The sequence below is a fragment of the Nipponia nippon genome, unplaced genomic scaffold (genome assembly GCF_047370975.1).
Source record: "Nipponia nippon isolate SJK-2023a ecotype South Korea unplaced genomic scaffold, ASM4737097v1 scaffold_3, whole genome shotgun sequence".
NCBI classification, from domain to species: Eukaryota; Metazoa; Chordata; class Aves; order Pelecaniformes; family Threskiornithidae; genus Nipponia; species Nipponia nippon.
Window position 1 is genome coordinate 23,111,600 of NW_028262347.1, and position 17,334 is coordinate 23,128,933.

General features: G+C 39.6%; 1 protein-coding gene across 5 annotated transcripts in view; it reads right to left on the reverse strand.

Moving 5' to 3' along the window:
• PLXNB2 (plexin B2) overlaps positions 1–17,334 on the reverse strand; it is a 257,489-nt gene that overhangs the window by 18,143 nt on the left and 222,012 nt on the right. For all 5 annotated transcript variants that reach the window (XM_087765398.1, XM_087765397.1, XM_087765396.1 and 2 more), the window contains 12 exons: positions 15,696–15,832; positions 14,891–15,058; positions 13,170–13,278; positions 11,205–11,432; positions 10,537–10,713; positions 9,937–10,076; positions 8,770–8,870; positions 6,296–6,525; positions 5,125–5,306; positions 4,313–4,379; positions 4,044–4,190; positions 568–724 (listed from right to left, as the gene is read on the reverse strand). In XM_087765398.1, the coding sequence (XP_087621524.1) occupies positions 568–724; positions 4,044–4,190; positions 4,313–4,379; positions 5,125–5,306; positions 6,296–6,525; positions 8,770–8,870; positions 9,937–10,076; positions 10,537–10,713; positions 11,205–11,432; positions 13,170–13,278; positions 14,891–15,058; positions 15,696–15,832 (1,843 nt within the window). The remainder of the gene's footprint in view (positions 1–567; positions 725–4,043; positions 4,191–4,312; positions 4,380–5,124; positions 5,307–6,295; positions 6,526–8,769; positions 8,871–9,936; positions 10,077–10,536; positions 10,714–11,204; positions 11,433–13,169; positions 13,279–14,890; positions 15,059–15,695; positions 15,833–17,334) is intronic.

A 17,334-nucleotide genomic window follows, 5' to 3' on the forward strand; every position in this document is an offset into this window, starting at 1 on the left:
ATTATGAGCTTATTAGGCTTTTTAAGTAACGTCTTTTTTTTTTTTTTCTCAAGAACAGAACAGCAATTTTGAAAGCCTTCAAGGAGGATGATTTTCAGAGGCTGGGTGGCTCATCATCTCCTAAAAGTGCAGCTCCTATAAGTTATAATTCTTTTGAATAACCATCATAAAGCAAGTCAAAATCAGTACCAGTTTCTGAAATTGCATCATTACTTCTCCATCAGTTAATTGTCCATGCTGTCATTATCACATTAATTAGTACCTGAGATACTGACTCTGTCAGACATGAATACATTTGTGCTAACAGTCATTAACAGGCTCTTTGCACACTAATGACAGTACACCGAAACTTTAAGAATCAGGAAAAAGAACTCTGTAAGAAAGCATTAATTTTTAATGCATATTAAGATTGCTGCCAAATGCTGTATTTTTGCATCCATCTCAACATGAATTCAACTTTTTTTTTTTTTTTAAAACCAATAGATTGCTTTTATAGACATTTTTGGGGAAAATACAAAATCTCACATGTTTCACTTGCTCAATATAATGTCACAAGTAGCTACCTACCAAGAACTACACTCTCAGCTTTTGGCCACTGAGAACACGGCAGATTTCGATAGACTTGGTCTATTATCTTTTCCTTTACTTGTGATATAGTATCGCAGTTCAGCACTTTCACAGGTATGGAATCGGTTCCTCCATCTTGCACATATACATTTACTGTCTGTAAAAAAAAGAATGTACATAGTTATTAAGACAAATCAGCGCTGAATTACCTTGGAATCTGTTTTTCTAGGTGATTTAAATGCAAACAATATCTAAAATTCATTATGCAATGACTATTGCACAGCAGCACATATTTGCAATGGGAGTATGGATTATTTGAGGAATCCTTCGCTGTTATGCAGCCAACCAGATATCGTAAATTCCAGCTAATTCCTCCCACTACGACAAAACAGAAAAGATGCAGAATAGATCTACTCATGTCTAATATGCTACTATTATTGAGTCTTAGGAATTTATTAAAGAGGGACGCACAAGAACAAAGCAGCTGGACCACTGACTATTACATGCTTCTCATATAGCCTGATAACCTGGAACATAGAAAAGCAAAAGTAATGCAGTGGCCAAACTTAACGAGTTCCCAATAATCATTTGAGCTGTACTTTGCTGAACTCCTAGAATATTGTGTGCTTTTGCCTTCCTTTATGCTGTCTTCATGGTTGTGGTTTTACGTCTCAAGTTGAGTGGACTAGGTCTGTACATATGGTGATTTAACATGACTCAACTGATGAGCAGTGACTTGTTCAGCTCCCATAACTTTACCTCCTGCGAGCAGCTGTTCATTCGATATCTATAAATATGCACACACACACATACACACACACACACATTATATGTATATATAAAAGCCATTTATACCACCTTTGGTGTTCAAAGACTTCATTTACTGCTTACTGTTGTCACAATAACTCTAATAGCTCCAGGAAACATACCTAAATAGTTTATGCTAGTTCTAAAATATTACTGTTTTCTGATAGTATTGACATGTTGGGGTTTTTTTTTAATGTTAAAGAGAATTTCTTGAAAGCCTGTAATTTGCTAAATCTAGAGTGATTTCTTTAAAAGTAGCTTCGCTTTATAAGTGTCAGTTTTAATACAGACAAAAGCAAATGAGAAAATGATGGCCAAGAAACCTCCCCAGAAGGAAAAAACCCACCAAAACCAGATAGATGTTATGAAAAGCCTCTTTCACTAGCTGAATCAGTACAACAGCTCAGAGCCCTCGTGGATCTTTTGCCAGCCAGGTAGCTTTGGAGGCCAGGCACATCCGAAGCGTCGCAGCTCTCAGATACATATGGTCCTGCCAACCATAATGCCTGAATTTATCATCTCAAACCTCAGAAATAAACTTGCATGGCTGGTATTTTTAAACAGTGAAGAAAAGCTACACCATACGGCAGTCAAATTAAACATGATTGCACTGTCCCTTGACAGAACTCTCAAACTAATCATGAGATTTCACCTTCCTTTTCCTATTAGCTTTATGGTAATTAGACATGATTTTGCTGCTGGTTCAGTATGCAGCACGTCAGTGTAACCAGTGATGCAAAACAGATTCATCTTTTAAATAAGAACAATTAGAGAGCAGACAACTGCTCTATACCGTACTTTCCCACCATGTCTCACTTTCAGGCAGAAGTGAACTAATTAACTCATGCTTTAACCTACCTTCGTGCACAAATGCTCCCTAACTGTTCACAGTTACCACAACGTCATCATCATGCCACAGATCCCAATAATTTATAGCAATAGTAACCCCCTTCATAATCTTTCATCATACATACACATACATATATCTTATCATCTTCCATGCATGCACACACATAAAATGTTTGTTTGATGGGAAGTCTGTAAATCTGGACCAAATACTGCTACTGTACAACGTTATAATGTTTAATATCTAGCTAGTATGCTTGTTGTGCCCACATCTGATTGCATACACAAATTTTCTGCTTTCACACTGCATTCATTTAGCTTAATTGCAGGCATTGGCTTTTTTTGTGAAAAGAAACAGACTGAATAGAGAATTATTGCCATTAAGTCTTAGACGATGTACACTGCAAGTAAATTTTGTTCTCCATATAGAAGAGAAAATATAACCAGCATTGCCAGTCAGTGTGGCTTCTACGGGTGGCACTTTCAGCTCAGATATGAAGACGACAGCTCAACTAATCCCCAACTTAAAATATTTCTTCTTGCCCAGCACACCCTTTTCCTCCAGGCAGTCTAGGTCACAGTCTAGTGATTCTGTGAGTGAAAGTCCTACAGCAATCTCCTCACGTCAGCCCTCCCATCAGCATCCCTTCAGAATACACAAAATGGTGATTTTTTTTTTTTTTTAACCTGGACTTAATAAAGCTTTTTATTAAATTTCTCTTTCCACACTGCAGATATGTCACTGCATCTTTCTCAGTTGGAGACAACCACAAATGGCTCCTAACATGTCAATAAAAGAGAAATCAGAGAGGGGAAAAAAAAATCCTGTGTTGGTCTTTGAAGGACAGTCTGTGCATCTTTGATATTCATTACACTGTATCATGAAGAAAACCAGCAAGACTGTCGGAAAGAGTAGGACTAGAATTTATGCTCCCTAAAGAGCTAAAAAGTGGGCTGCTTCAGTTTTTTAAAAAGACACTGAATCCATATGCCGGAGTCTGGCTGAAAAAATGGTGGAAATTTGTGGCAGTGAGCAGAATTAAGTCAAAGCAGAATTTGCAATAGAAGAGAACTGGACCATGGCACTGGTGATCAGATTCAGGGGGTGGTGGAGCTCTGATGGGGAATTCCTGGGCGAGAGATGTCCACTTCATCCCACTTGAAGCATCTAACACAGGTCTCCAGAACTGCCTGTAAAGGCAGCTTCCTCTCACCACTGTAGGGAATTATTTCCTCAGGTAGAAATAAACCCCTTTCAATGCTAGTTGGGCTGCCCATGTTCGGGAGAGTTTGACTCACACAGGAGAAAGTGCAGAAATAGGTTCATTAAGTGTTTTGGAGATTGCAGAGCCATCTCACAGTACTGTAGAGGAGCTCATCCTGGTATACTAATAAAACGATCTCTAAAATGATGTTTGATATGCTGACGAGCAGCAGTCACAAGGGAGAAAGACAACCCGAAGTTCAAGCATAATGTTAGTGCAAGAATTCTGCAAAAATCAATTGCCAGTTAATTTAGATGGGAAAAGGGAAGGAGCCAAACACCCCAAACACTGTTCAGACAGACTTTGAAAATTATGAAAGGGATTTACTGAAATGGATTCCACAGTGGCAGGACTTGGATTTAACGCTGAGAAGATACTTTATAATTCTGTTTTCCTGCTTGGAGACTTGCTTTCATCAAACTATCGACAGCCCTGCCCATGACCAGAATTTCTACACAGATCGCAGTAGTCCAGAAAAGTATGTACAGACTTAACGCCACAGGACTTAATTTTAAAAGAAAAAATGATTTTATAATATATCAATCATGCTCTGCTTACCAACTGTGTATACTCTACATCATCTCCCAGCAAGCCTGTGTCATTCAGTGTATACTTGGCTTTCTTTAGTACAGCATCCACTGGGCCTTTTTCTACCTGGTGTTTGATAGCCTTGAACAATTTATAAAGAGGCTCCCCAGCATTGTCCTGTTTGAAGGAAAGGAAATGAAATGAAACGAAGCAAAACCCAAAGATATACTCAATACAGTATGTTTAAGTATTATTGATAAAAAAAACCAACCCCACAGGCAACAGACTTCAACTCTTACCTTGAGGTACTGATATAAACAAATAGACATCCAGTTAGACAACATTCTCTCAACAACCGTTTCAGATCTGAAAAAAAAAAAACCAACCCTGAGTATGGTAAGGGTACTTAATGACAAAGTTTTAAAGAAAAACATTGCTTGCTTGAAATATAATATTTTTACATGCTTAACTGCATGCACTCTCCTAATGCAATGATTTCCCTACAGAGTCTTGAGAGCATGTACTTGCTTTAGGATAAGTGCTTTGTATTGCTCATCATTCCCGGGTACCTTCAGCTCATTACTGAAAAGCACACATCCTTTATGCAAAATCGTAAATTGGGTCTAGCTGTAAGAGCTAAAAAATTAACCCAGTTGTGCAGTTACTGGGAAATAACCTACAGATTACAAAGCTACAACATGCACAGAGCAAGGTCTTTTGTAATTTATTTGGGATAACAACAGGGTTAAATACACTAGAGCAAGCCCTCACTGAATGCACAATGCGAGCTGATTATGTGTGCTCATTACGGAGATGATGTGTGGTATAAATGCTAGATCATTTGGAATAAAAATAGATTAAAAAGTAAATGAAATGTTCAGTATTGTATTTTGAAGTAAGGTAGATGTTTCAGTAATCTTGATGCAGATTCTACACTACAGTATTTGAAGAAGGAAATCTGTTGCCAGCAGTCCTGCCTGTGCCTTCCACAGCTATTCCTGGTGAGCTTGTCTTCCTAATATGCTTGGGCCAGGCTATTTCTGACTTTCACGGATAGTTGGCATTTTAATACAGTCCAAAGAACTACAGAAAATATGAGAGTCATTCAAACCTTCTTAGCATCAGCTTTGGGTTTTTGGCCACAACATACTGCTCCATCAGTTCCAAGAACAGTGTCCTCATGATGTCAGTATAGTATTCTAGTTTTCCATGTAAAGCAACTGTCAGTAAAGATGCAAAATACACTTTAGCTCGAGCAGAGAACTCCCTTTGGTTTTCCAGCGTGTGAATAAACTGAAACAGAAAACAAATGTAAAATCAAATCAGATGACAGGTTTCTGAAGAACCTCAACACTTATCTGCTCTAAGAAGACAAGCAATATTGTTTTAATATTAATCTCCTAAGCACAGAATGGAAAAATTTTCAGAAGTTTGAAAGAGCTACTAAAAGAAAACGTTGCTTATAATTTGTTTTTAGATACATACACAATGTACTGGACTAACTGAATGAATGCTTATATACTTTAACTGAAGCCTTACCTAAAGAGAGTGCTTTAATTAAATGAAAAAAGGTGTTCTGTTAAAAGAGAAAATCAACTCCCTTCTCCCCCAAATTCCCAGTTCTTTCACATCAAATTACAAAGACACTAACCTAAGTAAACCTGGGAACGCGCTCTCATCTGCCATAAACTGTAACGCTACCACTGACTAGCTCAGCACTGGAGCGTCATTTAAAAAAAGAGAAAAAGTTAGAAGCTTAAATCTATATTTAGGTGTCTGACAATCAGCCTCAGTTTTTGAGAGTGAGTAATTAGAAGTCTCTTCAGAGCTGCTGTGAGCACTCATCAGTCTGGATGAACAGGCCACTTGAGGAGCCTCTGCCTCTCTGGGACAGAGACCCAGCAGATGGCTGCCTGCAGGTGACGCCCGTGATGAACCAGGATGGAATCAGCATTCTCCAATCATGTTTCTTAAAACGCTAAACCAAACTTGTAACAGCAATTTTTATGCTAGATTGGGTAATATCTGTTTTCCTACAGCCACTGCAATGTTGACTAATTCCATGCTACTTGACCTGACACAGAAATATGAACTTGCCTCACCGCCCCACCAGGAAGCTCTGGCTGTGATGCCACATATCTGCAACAGTTACTGGGGAACCAGAACTGTATGAAAATCACTTATTTTTAATAATTTTGGCTCAGTTCTGCTTGCAAACCTACTGTCTTGCACACACAGGTATGCCTAGCTAAGAGACAAGGCGAATCTACTTCAGTACTCACATTAATGAGAAATGATTTGCTATTGAGGAGGTTGGAGAACTGGTTCAAAGCCTGCTCCACAGTCTGCCGCCTGGCCTCAGGAATATCCAGCTTCCCCGTAATCATCACATCTTTCTCTCCGTCTTTGGAGGGCAAGAAGAAGACTCTGTCCGTGTAGGTTTTGTAGTCCAGTACTGGAATTCCAGCTTCATTGATATCATTTGTATGATCCTCCATCTCTATCATTAGATCTGGAATATGCAATACAGTTTAAAGGTTCATTTAAAAAAAGCCTGCAGCTTTTTTAGGCAACACAATCTCTTTGGGTGCCTTGTAATGGAGGAAAAGCAAGTCAACACCAAAAACTCTATTTCATCTCACATTTTCTCTTGCTATTTTTACCAATTATTCTGTTAACTATGACCACAGCTAATCCTATGGTGACATGAGGATAACTGCCTTCAGCACAGATGGTTTCCTTGTTGCTGCCTATCTGAAAAAGGGCCTTAATGGACGTCTGGCTGAGTTCATAGATATGAATGTAGGATTGTAGCACAGAGCCAAAAAAAGACACGGCAATATTGTTTTCTTGTGTTTTGTTTTTTTTTTTTCCCCAATGAACATTCTCTTCCCTCTGAGTCTAGGTAGTAATAAAAGTTATTTTAAAAAACACATAGCAATCAAGGAAAGAAAGAAAGTGTAAAGCATGCAAATTTAATTGGAAGGAAGGGGATGGCAGGAAGGAAGAAGGTTAAATGGTTCATTGAAATTGATGGAAACATTTCTGTGGGACTCAAAAGCTCTGAAGTTCTTAAAAGGGACAACAATTAGGGAATCGTCTTTTGCAGCAGCTATTCTAGCTGAAGGCTTTCCAAATACCCAATATTGCTGATTGACTAGAATACTATGTTAATTAATATAGTGACCTATTGTCTCAGCAATTTTATTGCTCTTATTCATTCATTTACCTCTTTGTTTTATAGCATTCAGCAAAGCTGAGGGAGAAAGCATCTTGTGGTTTCCAGCTTTGTGGTATTTGTACTTCCTCCCTGATGTCCCTTTCCTTGGCTATCTTTGGTATCATGTATTTTAGACTGTCTGCACTTTGTGCTGTTGACATTACAGTTTCACAGCATGGATCCAGAACATGTTTTCACTTGAGTGTTTCATTTTACTGTCAGCCAAGGTGGATGTAGTTTAGGAACTGGATTACTCCTTGGATGTGCATTCTCCTTCCCCAGTGTTTGTGCTTGGTGGAGCAGAGGAAACCTTCAACCCAACAGGCAGCAGGAGTCTGTAGCCCCTACTAGGAGTGTCAGCAAGAGAAAGGCACCTTCTCCTGTCAGAAACGGGTATGAAGTTCCATGGGAGAGGTGGCGAGAGGGAGGGCTGTTAACCTTGATCAATCCTCGCACAGTTCAAAATGCAATTTGAAATGAAGCCCATGTGGGAATAGTTCTTGATTCGAACATTTGCCTCTGGTTTGTGTCCAGAACTTGGAAGGAGTTGGTTTTCCAGAGAAAGCAAGCTGGTACAAGAAAAGAACATCCTGTCCCAGAAATGCCAGAAAAACAAGACTGGGAGAGGCTTCCAGCATGGCCAAAATCCTTGAGATACCATGAGCTTCTTAAATTAATTTCAAACTCTAACCTGAAATTGCTGTTTAATTCAATCCTGCTTTTTAGCCACTGTCAATATGAAATAATCTATTTTTCTTTAGAAATAAAACATGTGGGATTTTTTTTTAGCAGAGATTATTTCAACATGACCCAACAGCAAGTATAATTCAGATAATGAGGTGACATTTCATGGTAATCATTTAGGCCAATATTTGCAATGTTTGCACTCAGATGACTAATTTAAGTGTTGCAACGAGTAGTTCAACGTGTAGAAATGCTGACCCATCACACCTCCTGCTGCTTTCCCTAGGATGATGCCCCTACATTTACACAGAACAATTAGCTAGCTCCTCAAATCAAGCTTAAGATGTTCCCACGATAAACAGGGCAAAATGCTATTTCTTTCCTGCGAGCTTGCCAAATTATCCCTTTGTATGCTGATTGCTGCAAATAAATTTTGCAGCTCTGAAAACAGTTTTTAATGCGCATACTTGGCACATACAGCCATTGCGCTAAATACTAAGTGCACGGTTAGTCACTATAAAACATTCTTTCCTCCGTATCAATGGCCACTCACACTAATGGCTATAAGTAACTCCAATCTCGACTAGTTTCTATTTCCCAGCTGCTAACTCTGTGCTTCCTTTAGACTAAAACTATCCATTTCCTTTAATAACCTCAGGTCCCTGTTTTATTTTATTTATGGCTTTCATATATAATAACAAAATCTGCTGTATGTCAATGTCAGTAATCAAGACTACTAAGATCTACTAATTATTTGTTCCCAGAAGACAGTTTTAGCAAGTTAGCACTATTGCTCCAGCCCATCTTCTGATTGCTCAAGAGGACCCACAGGAGTGCAAATATCTGTCATACCTGTGAATTCCTTCTTGCACCGGTCTCTGACACTCTCCTCCAGGCCTTCAAGTTGTGATTTAATTTTTTCATACTCTCGTTCTGCTTGTTGGCTCTTGCGTCTTTATGGAATAGAGGTAAGATTTTAAAACAGTTACAAACTGCAAAAGTAAATAATTTGCAACAGCTCTGAGTGGGAAACCAAAGGACTGGAGGACATTTTCCTGGTTTTGATTTCTTTTTAAACACTAGCAGCAGAAAGAGAATGGAGGAGGAGAACAGCAACGGTGGACCAAGTCTTGATTCCGTGTAAATCAACCTGGCACCATCACGGGCCTGCTGCTTCAGAGCACACTTGGGCCAGTGATTTAAAATCCAATAAGCAGTAGCTACAAATACTTTCAATCACATATTAAGTACAGAAACTCAATTTGTATGTACTGAACAAAGATTGCTTGCAACATGTCCTGCACTGGCTCTGAGCCACCCAGGAGTGCATCTGGGTCTGAACTGAGAAGGTTGCAGGAGGGCCACGAGAACATCAGTGCTGTACAGCACATACTTCAGCATTGCTTCGGCTATATTGATATGCACCGTAAGAGTGAAATCCACCCCCTCCTGAGGGCAATATGAGGCCCTCATTACTAACCTTAAAACTGAGCTAAGTAGGTCTTAAGTGAAATACAGACATTGTTCTGGCCCTTTGTGAAGCATGAATTTCACTTTTAATCATGAAATTTGTGTGTGGGTAACACTTATCTCAGCTGGAAAGGCCAAAATGACCCCTTAGCCAAATCCGTCCAGCTCAGACCTACAGTGCTGACTGAGGCAGCATAAACGCTGATGGATATGTATACAGAATATGTTATCTCCTTCACAAGAGGCACTTTAGCTGCCATTTCAAGAATGTATGTGTGCAACTCACTCTGCAATCGTGTGCTTGGCCAGCCTGGGACCAATTGTTGTGCTTATGTATAAAGGATGGATTGGGCTGACTGACAACAAGGAATTTGGTGTGCGTGAGAGGAATAAATTGGTGCTCATACATATTTCCAGCTGTAACTGCCTTCCTTAACTCTGCAGCTCATAAAAAAGATGGAAGATAATTTCTGTAGACTGAGCTGAAAACAACCAGGTAGTACCTTGAAAGCTTTAGGACAGTAAAAGCACCTAATTAAAGGAACTTACCTGTAACAGATGATAGAGAAGCCGATGATTGCTATCATAGGAATAAGAACCAGTGGCAAAATAAGATTCAGTGGGATGTCACTCACACGTGTATCATATTCCACCCTCCCAAGGATCCATTCCCGGAGTCCAAATTTCACCTAATTAGATAAGCACAGACATTTGTCTCAAAAAGTGCAAAGGGACAGTGGTTCACTTCTCAGTTGCACTCTAAATTCTTAGCAATTCTCACTAAGTGAATTTCTAGCTCAAACTGCCAAACAAAGGAAACATTTCTGAATATTTTATACTGAATTTAGGTCACTAGCACTTTATTCCATGATGTAATTTTATTTTGCTTAGCAGAGGAGGAAAAATCCCCAGCCTGTCTAGCTACAATTTTACATTCCTATGTAATGAAGGTAGAAGGCATTTGGCAGCTTGGGACTGCTCTTTACGTGACGTCTTCTATAGAGCAGGCAGAAGCTGGAGGAAGAAAGAACTCCAAGGAGTTTCTTCATGGTACTACAACAACTTTGGAGAACAAATTACTTTAATTAAGAAGCACTGTATCAGTGTCAGTTACAGATGATATTAAATTCTATTGAAAAGGTAACCTACAATGAATTCAGGAAGGTTATTGATGGTATCTCTCTTCTGTCGTTTCTTTGGCTGAGGCTGTACTTCTGGTGGCTCACAATATAAATCCGTTTCAGTTAGTGTTTTTATGTTGCAAGGCTCATCACCCACAAAAGCCTGGGCCTCATCTATGGTCATGGCTTTGTTCAGGTTACTGCCCTAGACAGAAAATACAAGGCTAAGTCATCATCGCAAAGTCTTGGGAGACAAGAAGTCCTGAGTTAGAACTTTCCATTTGGATAACTTTTAGCAGCAGATGTGATTTGCACTGCAGTGTACAGAAGAGCAGAGGGGTTGGGGATTATGCAATTCCTCTCCTTTCTTTCCTGGTGTGAGAAGAGATGTCCTTGGGACAGTCCTCCAGTCCTTGGGAGCTCTATGGCAGAGGGCATTTCCAAATGCCAGGCTCAGCAGGAGGGGGCATCTCTGGGAAACCCAGAGCATGGCTAAAAAGATAGCAACTGTCTCTGAGAAGGGGAGGGGGGAGGAAAGGGGAGCTGACAATGTTCATCATCTAGCAGAGGTAAGGGACTCTACCAAGCATTTTGGCTATGGTGCCAAACAACTGTCAGGAGTTTGAGAAAGGAAGGAAAAATTCCATACATGCTTCAAGGACAAAATGAGCAACCACCGTGTCTTGGCAAGTTTACCTTTGCATTAATAAGTTTGTTGACTTGTTTTTTGATGCCATCTGTGAAGTTTTCAAAGGTTGGGTCTGCAACATAGGCAAAGGAGTGGGTCTCATTTTTTACAACCAAATGATAATGATCCATTAGAATAATTGTGGTAATGTTATAGTTTTCTGGGTCTTCCAGTATTGGCGGGGAAGAAAAAACCACCGTGGTTTCATTGAGTCTTGTAACAAGCTTTCCATCAAACTGTAAGAAACAAGACAAGAAGAACACGCACATTTTAGAGTTTGACTCATTCCTGTACATAACTGTTGATAACTTTAGACTGTAGAAATAAAACCACTGGATTTATATCCTCTCCATACAGCAGAAATAACATAGTATGAGGTATTTTCTGAAAAGAAAACGAAACAAATTTGTTGATGGGAATAAATTGTTGATTCATTATGTTCTAGCAGCTGCCTGCAGAAGAAGTTAGGCTACAGATCAGTTTCCATTGCCTCCAAATCCTGCGGCTCTGGACCACACTGGGCTAATATCATTAAATTGCTCTAAGATTAAGAGGTTAATGTGGCAGCTTTAATCAAGATTGTCTTCTGTACCATTAAGTGTCTCAGGTAGATTCTTTTCTACTGACACTGTAAAATACATCGCTGAAATTCAATACAATCACTAAGTGAAATTTTGGAACAAAATTTACCAATTGTCAAGCAACTGCTCAAGGTAGCAACTCAGTTAACCTGTCTTCCACCCCCAATTACACAAATGTTTTCAGCCTAGAAACTCCTTCAGTCATTCAGTAACATCAACCACAGCCAACAACACTAATAGGAACCCTCAACATTTCTTCTGTCACCACCTCAGTTTCTCACTTTGAGAAACGCAATTTCATAGCTTCTCCCCCACATTTCTGATATTGCCATATAAGTGGAAGCAAAACAAAAGACTAGAGAAGTTTCCAGTCTTAACCAAGAATGTGTGCTGTACGTAATGCCGACTTAAGCTAATGTGCTGAAGAGATGCTGAGCACACATAAGGATGGCAGTAAGAAATGTTGATAAACACTGTCAAGGATGCTAAACAGACTTTGAGATTGTCCTGAGAGTTAAGGTTATCAAGATAATTACATCTTGCAGTTTCTGGCCTAAGAAACGTAGGTGGTTTTCCTCTTAAAATTTTTAAGGATAGGGTTCTGAGGGACCCAAATCCAGCTGGCTTTGACATACTCTAAAAGTTGAATCATGCATATAATATAAAACATCCACATTATCAACTCTATATGGATCACAAGACAGTCTTAAATTGGAGAGCCAGCCTTAGAAAAAGTCTTACAACCTTCTTACTGCAAGATCACTTTTAAGTCCTCAATCATTGCATTAAATTGTGATCTTCATTAGAAGAGTAGAAAATTGAGACTATGGGTAATGTCAGTTGTTTTTAATGTGAGATGCAAGAAGGACTTTTTTTTTTTAATGTTATTTTTCACAGGTTTTTGTGAACATGCTATAGGTGGAATATGCATGAAGCGAGAAAGAAAAGAAGACTTGGTTCACTGAAGTGTGAGAAAATAAAAGGCATTGACTGTGCAAAGCTGAGCAGTCAGCATTGTCTGGATTTGGGTCCTGTTTCAGGCAAATCTCTAAAGGTTGCAGGGGGAGAAGAAGGGAAAAGATAAAAAATAAACACTTTCAAATTCTGAAATACATCCACTTTACCACTCAAAGCTTAATTATTCTATCCTTATTCATACTGAATGAAAATAATTTTAAAGCAGAAGATTGCAAGGTATAAGTGAATATAAGTCAAGATGGTAGAAGTAGGCTCTTCTTCCACGGAAACCCTGCACAGACCCAGAAATCTGTTCAAACCTTATTCCACTCGAAGCCCAGTGAAGTCCAGTGGGCAAACTTAAATGCATTTTTTTAACATATTATATGTTATGCATCCAGTGTGATGCCTTTGGGGGGAAAGAAAGAAAATTACCCTTTTGAGATTCAGTTTCCCTGCTTCTGGACGTTCTGCATATACCACCAACGAGAAAGTCTGGATGAGCTCAAACCCGGTTCCAGTTACTGTAATGTTTCTCCCTCCACTGAAAGGCAGAATTAAAAAAGAAGTCAAGTCATTGGCAAACTACCATAGCTATAGACTGCTTTATCCTGCGCTGCTACTGCTTCCACTGAAAACAGCTACCTAATGCCTATATGACAATTAGATATCCTACACAAAAGACTTCTGTTAAAACTATTGATGACCGCAGCAATTAAAAGCAGCAATGTCAACTTCAAACTCATTTTAAAACAGTAGACTAAGAAAGTACAAATTGCTTTGTCAGTGTTCGTGGCTGTTCATTGATGCCTACCTTTGTGTGCTTTACTTCTCCAGCGTTTTTATTAAAAACACTCTACCTACCACACACACAGAAACAAAGGTGAGAGTGTATTTTCCACAGGTCTGTAGGGACCTGGCTTTTTATTCCCTTTCATTTGCAACACATTGTTTAAAAAATAATGCATTCGCATAAGAAGAATGCATGCAAGTTGCCAGTGGGAATTAAAGTCATCAAAGTAACATGGATTTAGAGGGATAGCAATCCTCAAAGCAATCCATTAAAGTAAGCTTCAGTTTATACAGAGGAAAAAAAGAAGTCTCTTAAATTCCCTGGGGTAAATCACTATTGATCTACCAAAAAACCCCTTCAGGCCCCAAAACCACCCAAACCAAAATCAAAAGCAAGTATTAAAAACAAATCCTATTTTACATAAGTGACTACTCAATATTCAAGGAGTCAGGTACCAATTTCTCCAGAAGTCACAGCCAATTTTATTTTTAATGCGCTATTTGTAAGGTTGTGATTTTACACTTCTTTTTACTGAAAGGAAGTGAAAACGTCATGATCTCTCTCTGCCAATTGTCCTCCACAAGGCAGAAAGACCAGAATATTAGGGAACAGCAGAGACCAACATGAGCCAAGGCCACAAGTTTGTCCCTGTATCGGTCACAGAATGAGTCTCAAAACCAGAGGTATGCTACCAGGACATTTATACAGACGATTTGCCATTTTGCTGCAAATGTAAGAGTGGCATACATTTCTTTGGTTTCACAATTAGTACTAGGTGAGCTTTTTTCCAGAAGGAGCAGCTACCAAATGGGGTGTTAATGAGTACCACCATAGGAGACAGCATACGTTTTAAAAGCCTTATTGAACCCTTATCTAGATTTCCTAAAGAGATACTTTTTCTCCTCACCGGACAAAGAGATGACAAGCCATAACTTTCCTCTCTTTCCAGCTTACTTATTAAAAGCTGAACAGAAGAACTGTTCGAAATCTTTTCTATCACTTTCAGATGGCGATCTCTCCTTTAGACAGGATAAGGATTTGTAATGTAAAGATCACGTTGCCTGACATCATGCTGAAACGCTTCAAATCTCTTTCTTCGAGACATCTTTATTTAAAAGAAACTCATTACCTTTTCTGGTTTCAGGATTTACCTTTGAAGTGGGGATTAAAGTTTGGAAGTAAACAGAATACTTTCAAGCATCAGCTGTGGTTAAGAAAAATCACAAACTCTATGTATCTAAATGTGTGCATGGGTAGAGTAGAGAAGTTTTTATTTCGAACAGTTCTGTATGTAATAGGTTTATTATGTATTACAAATATTTTAACCCAATTGTAAATGAACTTATGACAAACATTTAATTACCTGCTGAAGCTATTTACTGGCAGGAACTTGGTGACAGTAGGGTTCTCACTGTATGAAAACCGCCCTGGTACACTAATTGTCGTGCCCCCATAGTCCATTTTGACTTCAACAGCTTCAACCTTGCTATTAGGTCCTGTAATACAAACGATCTCATCTCTAAATTCAGTGCTAGATTGGAGAAGAAAGAGAAGAAGAAACATCTTCAGTTACTAACATTATGGTATTATTTGTATTCTTTATGGTAGTACCTCAGAAGCAACAAAAGAAGGGCTCTGGTTTTGCTAGGCACTGAGTATTTATGAGAGGAGACAACTCTTTCTCCAGATCACTTAAGATCTTTAAAAAAGATATAGGATATGAAAAGGAATAGTGTACAAACACAAGAACAATGCAATGTCAGCACATTTCATTTTCAGGGTGGGGAGAGAAGGGCAGCAATTAATACAAGGAAAAAGAAGTGAGAGGAACAAGACAAGGGGCACTAGAAGATTAAGATTTTATATGGAACCACTGAGGAGATGCTGAGCAAAAGCATGGGTGGGTTTAGAGCAGCCAGTCAAGCAGAGAAAGCAGAAACTGGAAGATTTTTTGGATATCTGAGTTCTCCTACTTTGGTTGTTTTTACAGCTGCCTCTTCCAGCTGGAGTCTCTGAGAGTTTCTGTCTGAATGTTACGTGCAGAGCTCCATTGCATGGGATGAGTCACAAAGAGATAGACAATGGATTTGTGTAATTTCTAAAGGCCAGAAAAGGTTGGTGCTTCGTTAGGATACAGCTCTGTATTGTTAATTACACAGGGTACGTACACATTGCAAGGCTGGCTACCGACTGAAACTTGAACATCCTTCCTGGAACCAGTGGCCAGGTTTGTACCAGTGATGGTAAGCGTGGTTCCACCCGCTTGTGGACCACTTTCAGGTCTTATTCCAGAAGGATGAGGTTCCTGCAAAGAGAAGATGGTCAAACTAATTAAGTAAAATAAAATTTATACCAGTATTAATTGGTACAGTAGCTAACAGAAGTTCAATATTACTACCTGAAAAATAATAAAACAATGATGGACGATTCTTCTAAAATAAAACAAAATCTTTCATTATTCATGCTGAAGAAAGAAGTAACAGAAAATCAGAAAATGCTAAACTTTTCCTTATGAACCTAGAATCTTGGAGAGGATTCTTAAAATCAATTGAAACAAGCAGACATGCTTGAAATTGTTACGAAGTTTGTTGAAAATTTAAATTTCTCAAATAAGTTCCCTCCTTTTGTTCTCAATTCAGTCTTTGTTTCTGTGATTGTATTCCGGGAGCTATGACAACTACTGTAAATTAACAGTGAGGGCTTTTCATGAACAGTGTGATTTAATTACTTCATCTCTGTAGTCCCTGCTTCCAGTTGAGAAAAGCATCCTTATTCAGGACAAGGCTGAAGCTGCTGAATCAAGAGGATGACCAAAGCCATGCAAACTGCGTGAGATGGGTTACCAGCCCGCTCCAGGCAACCGCTGCCTGCCAACTCCGTGGCCTGGCCATGCCTGTGGGGCACGGGCTGCCAGGATGGCGGCAGACGTGCCGCAGCCCTCGCACCGGGGCGATGGCTGTTGTGCCTGCAGGCAGCAAGGTGGTCCCACGCAGCCAGCTGCCACGTGCACCGCCATGGGATGCTGGGTTCAAGCATGTGGCAGGGGCATTGCTACAAGGGACGCTGCATTTGCTAAAGCATACCAGATCAATGGCTTAGGGAGGCTGTGAATAGGTAATGCCCCTTCTGATGTGTAACTGTGCTGCTTCATCCATATTCAAACACAGGCTTTCCTTAAATGAGTCAAATAAGCAATAAGCTTATTTCCCAAACTCATGTATGTTTGTAAATGACATCTGCTCTCCTCCTCTTGCATAATCTTGCTAAAATGGTTGACTGATAATAAAGTCCAGGCTTGGGGCTATTCCGTATGAAGCATATGCAAATAAAGGAAGAGCAAAGAAGTTTGAAAACTTCCCTTGCTGATGAAGGTTTCCCTGATCACCATCACACTGCACTCATCTCCCACTCTAAGGACGAAAAGCCCTACTCAGAAACAGACAGCAACAAGCCCACACCTTACTAGTCATGCAGCAAAAACCTTTCCCCCATGTCGTTTTGCTCAGGCACAGACTGCCATCTCTGTGACAGCTTACAGCTACAAATCCGAGGGCCCACGAATGGCAGGGAGGAGGGGGACTGATGTACCTCAGTTGGGTTCAAAGCTCGGTGAGCCATCAACAGGTTTTTAACAAGCAGCAGGAATCCATAAAAATGCATCCAATTGACCCCATGGTTACTTTACAAACTTGTTTTATTGAAGCACAGATATTATAGAAATGCAGAGAACTCCGTACTTGCTGTGCTTGTTTTATACTTTCATGTCTGAGCAACTTCCCTCCGAAGGAATGCATCATTGTTCAGCAC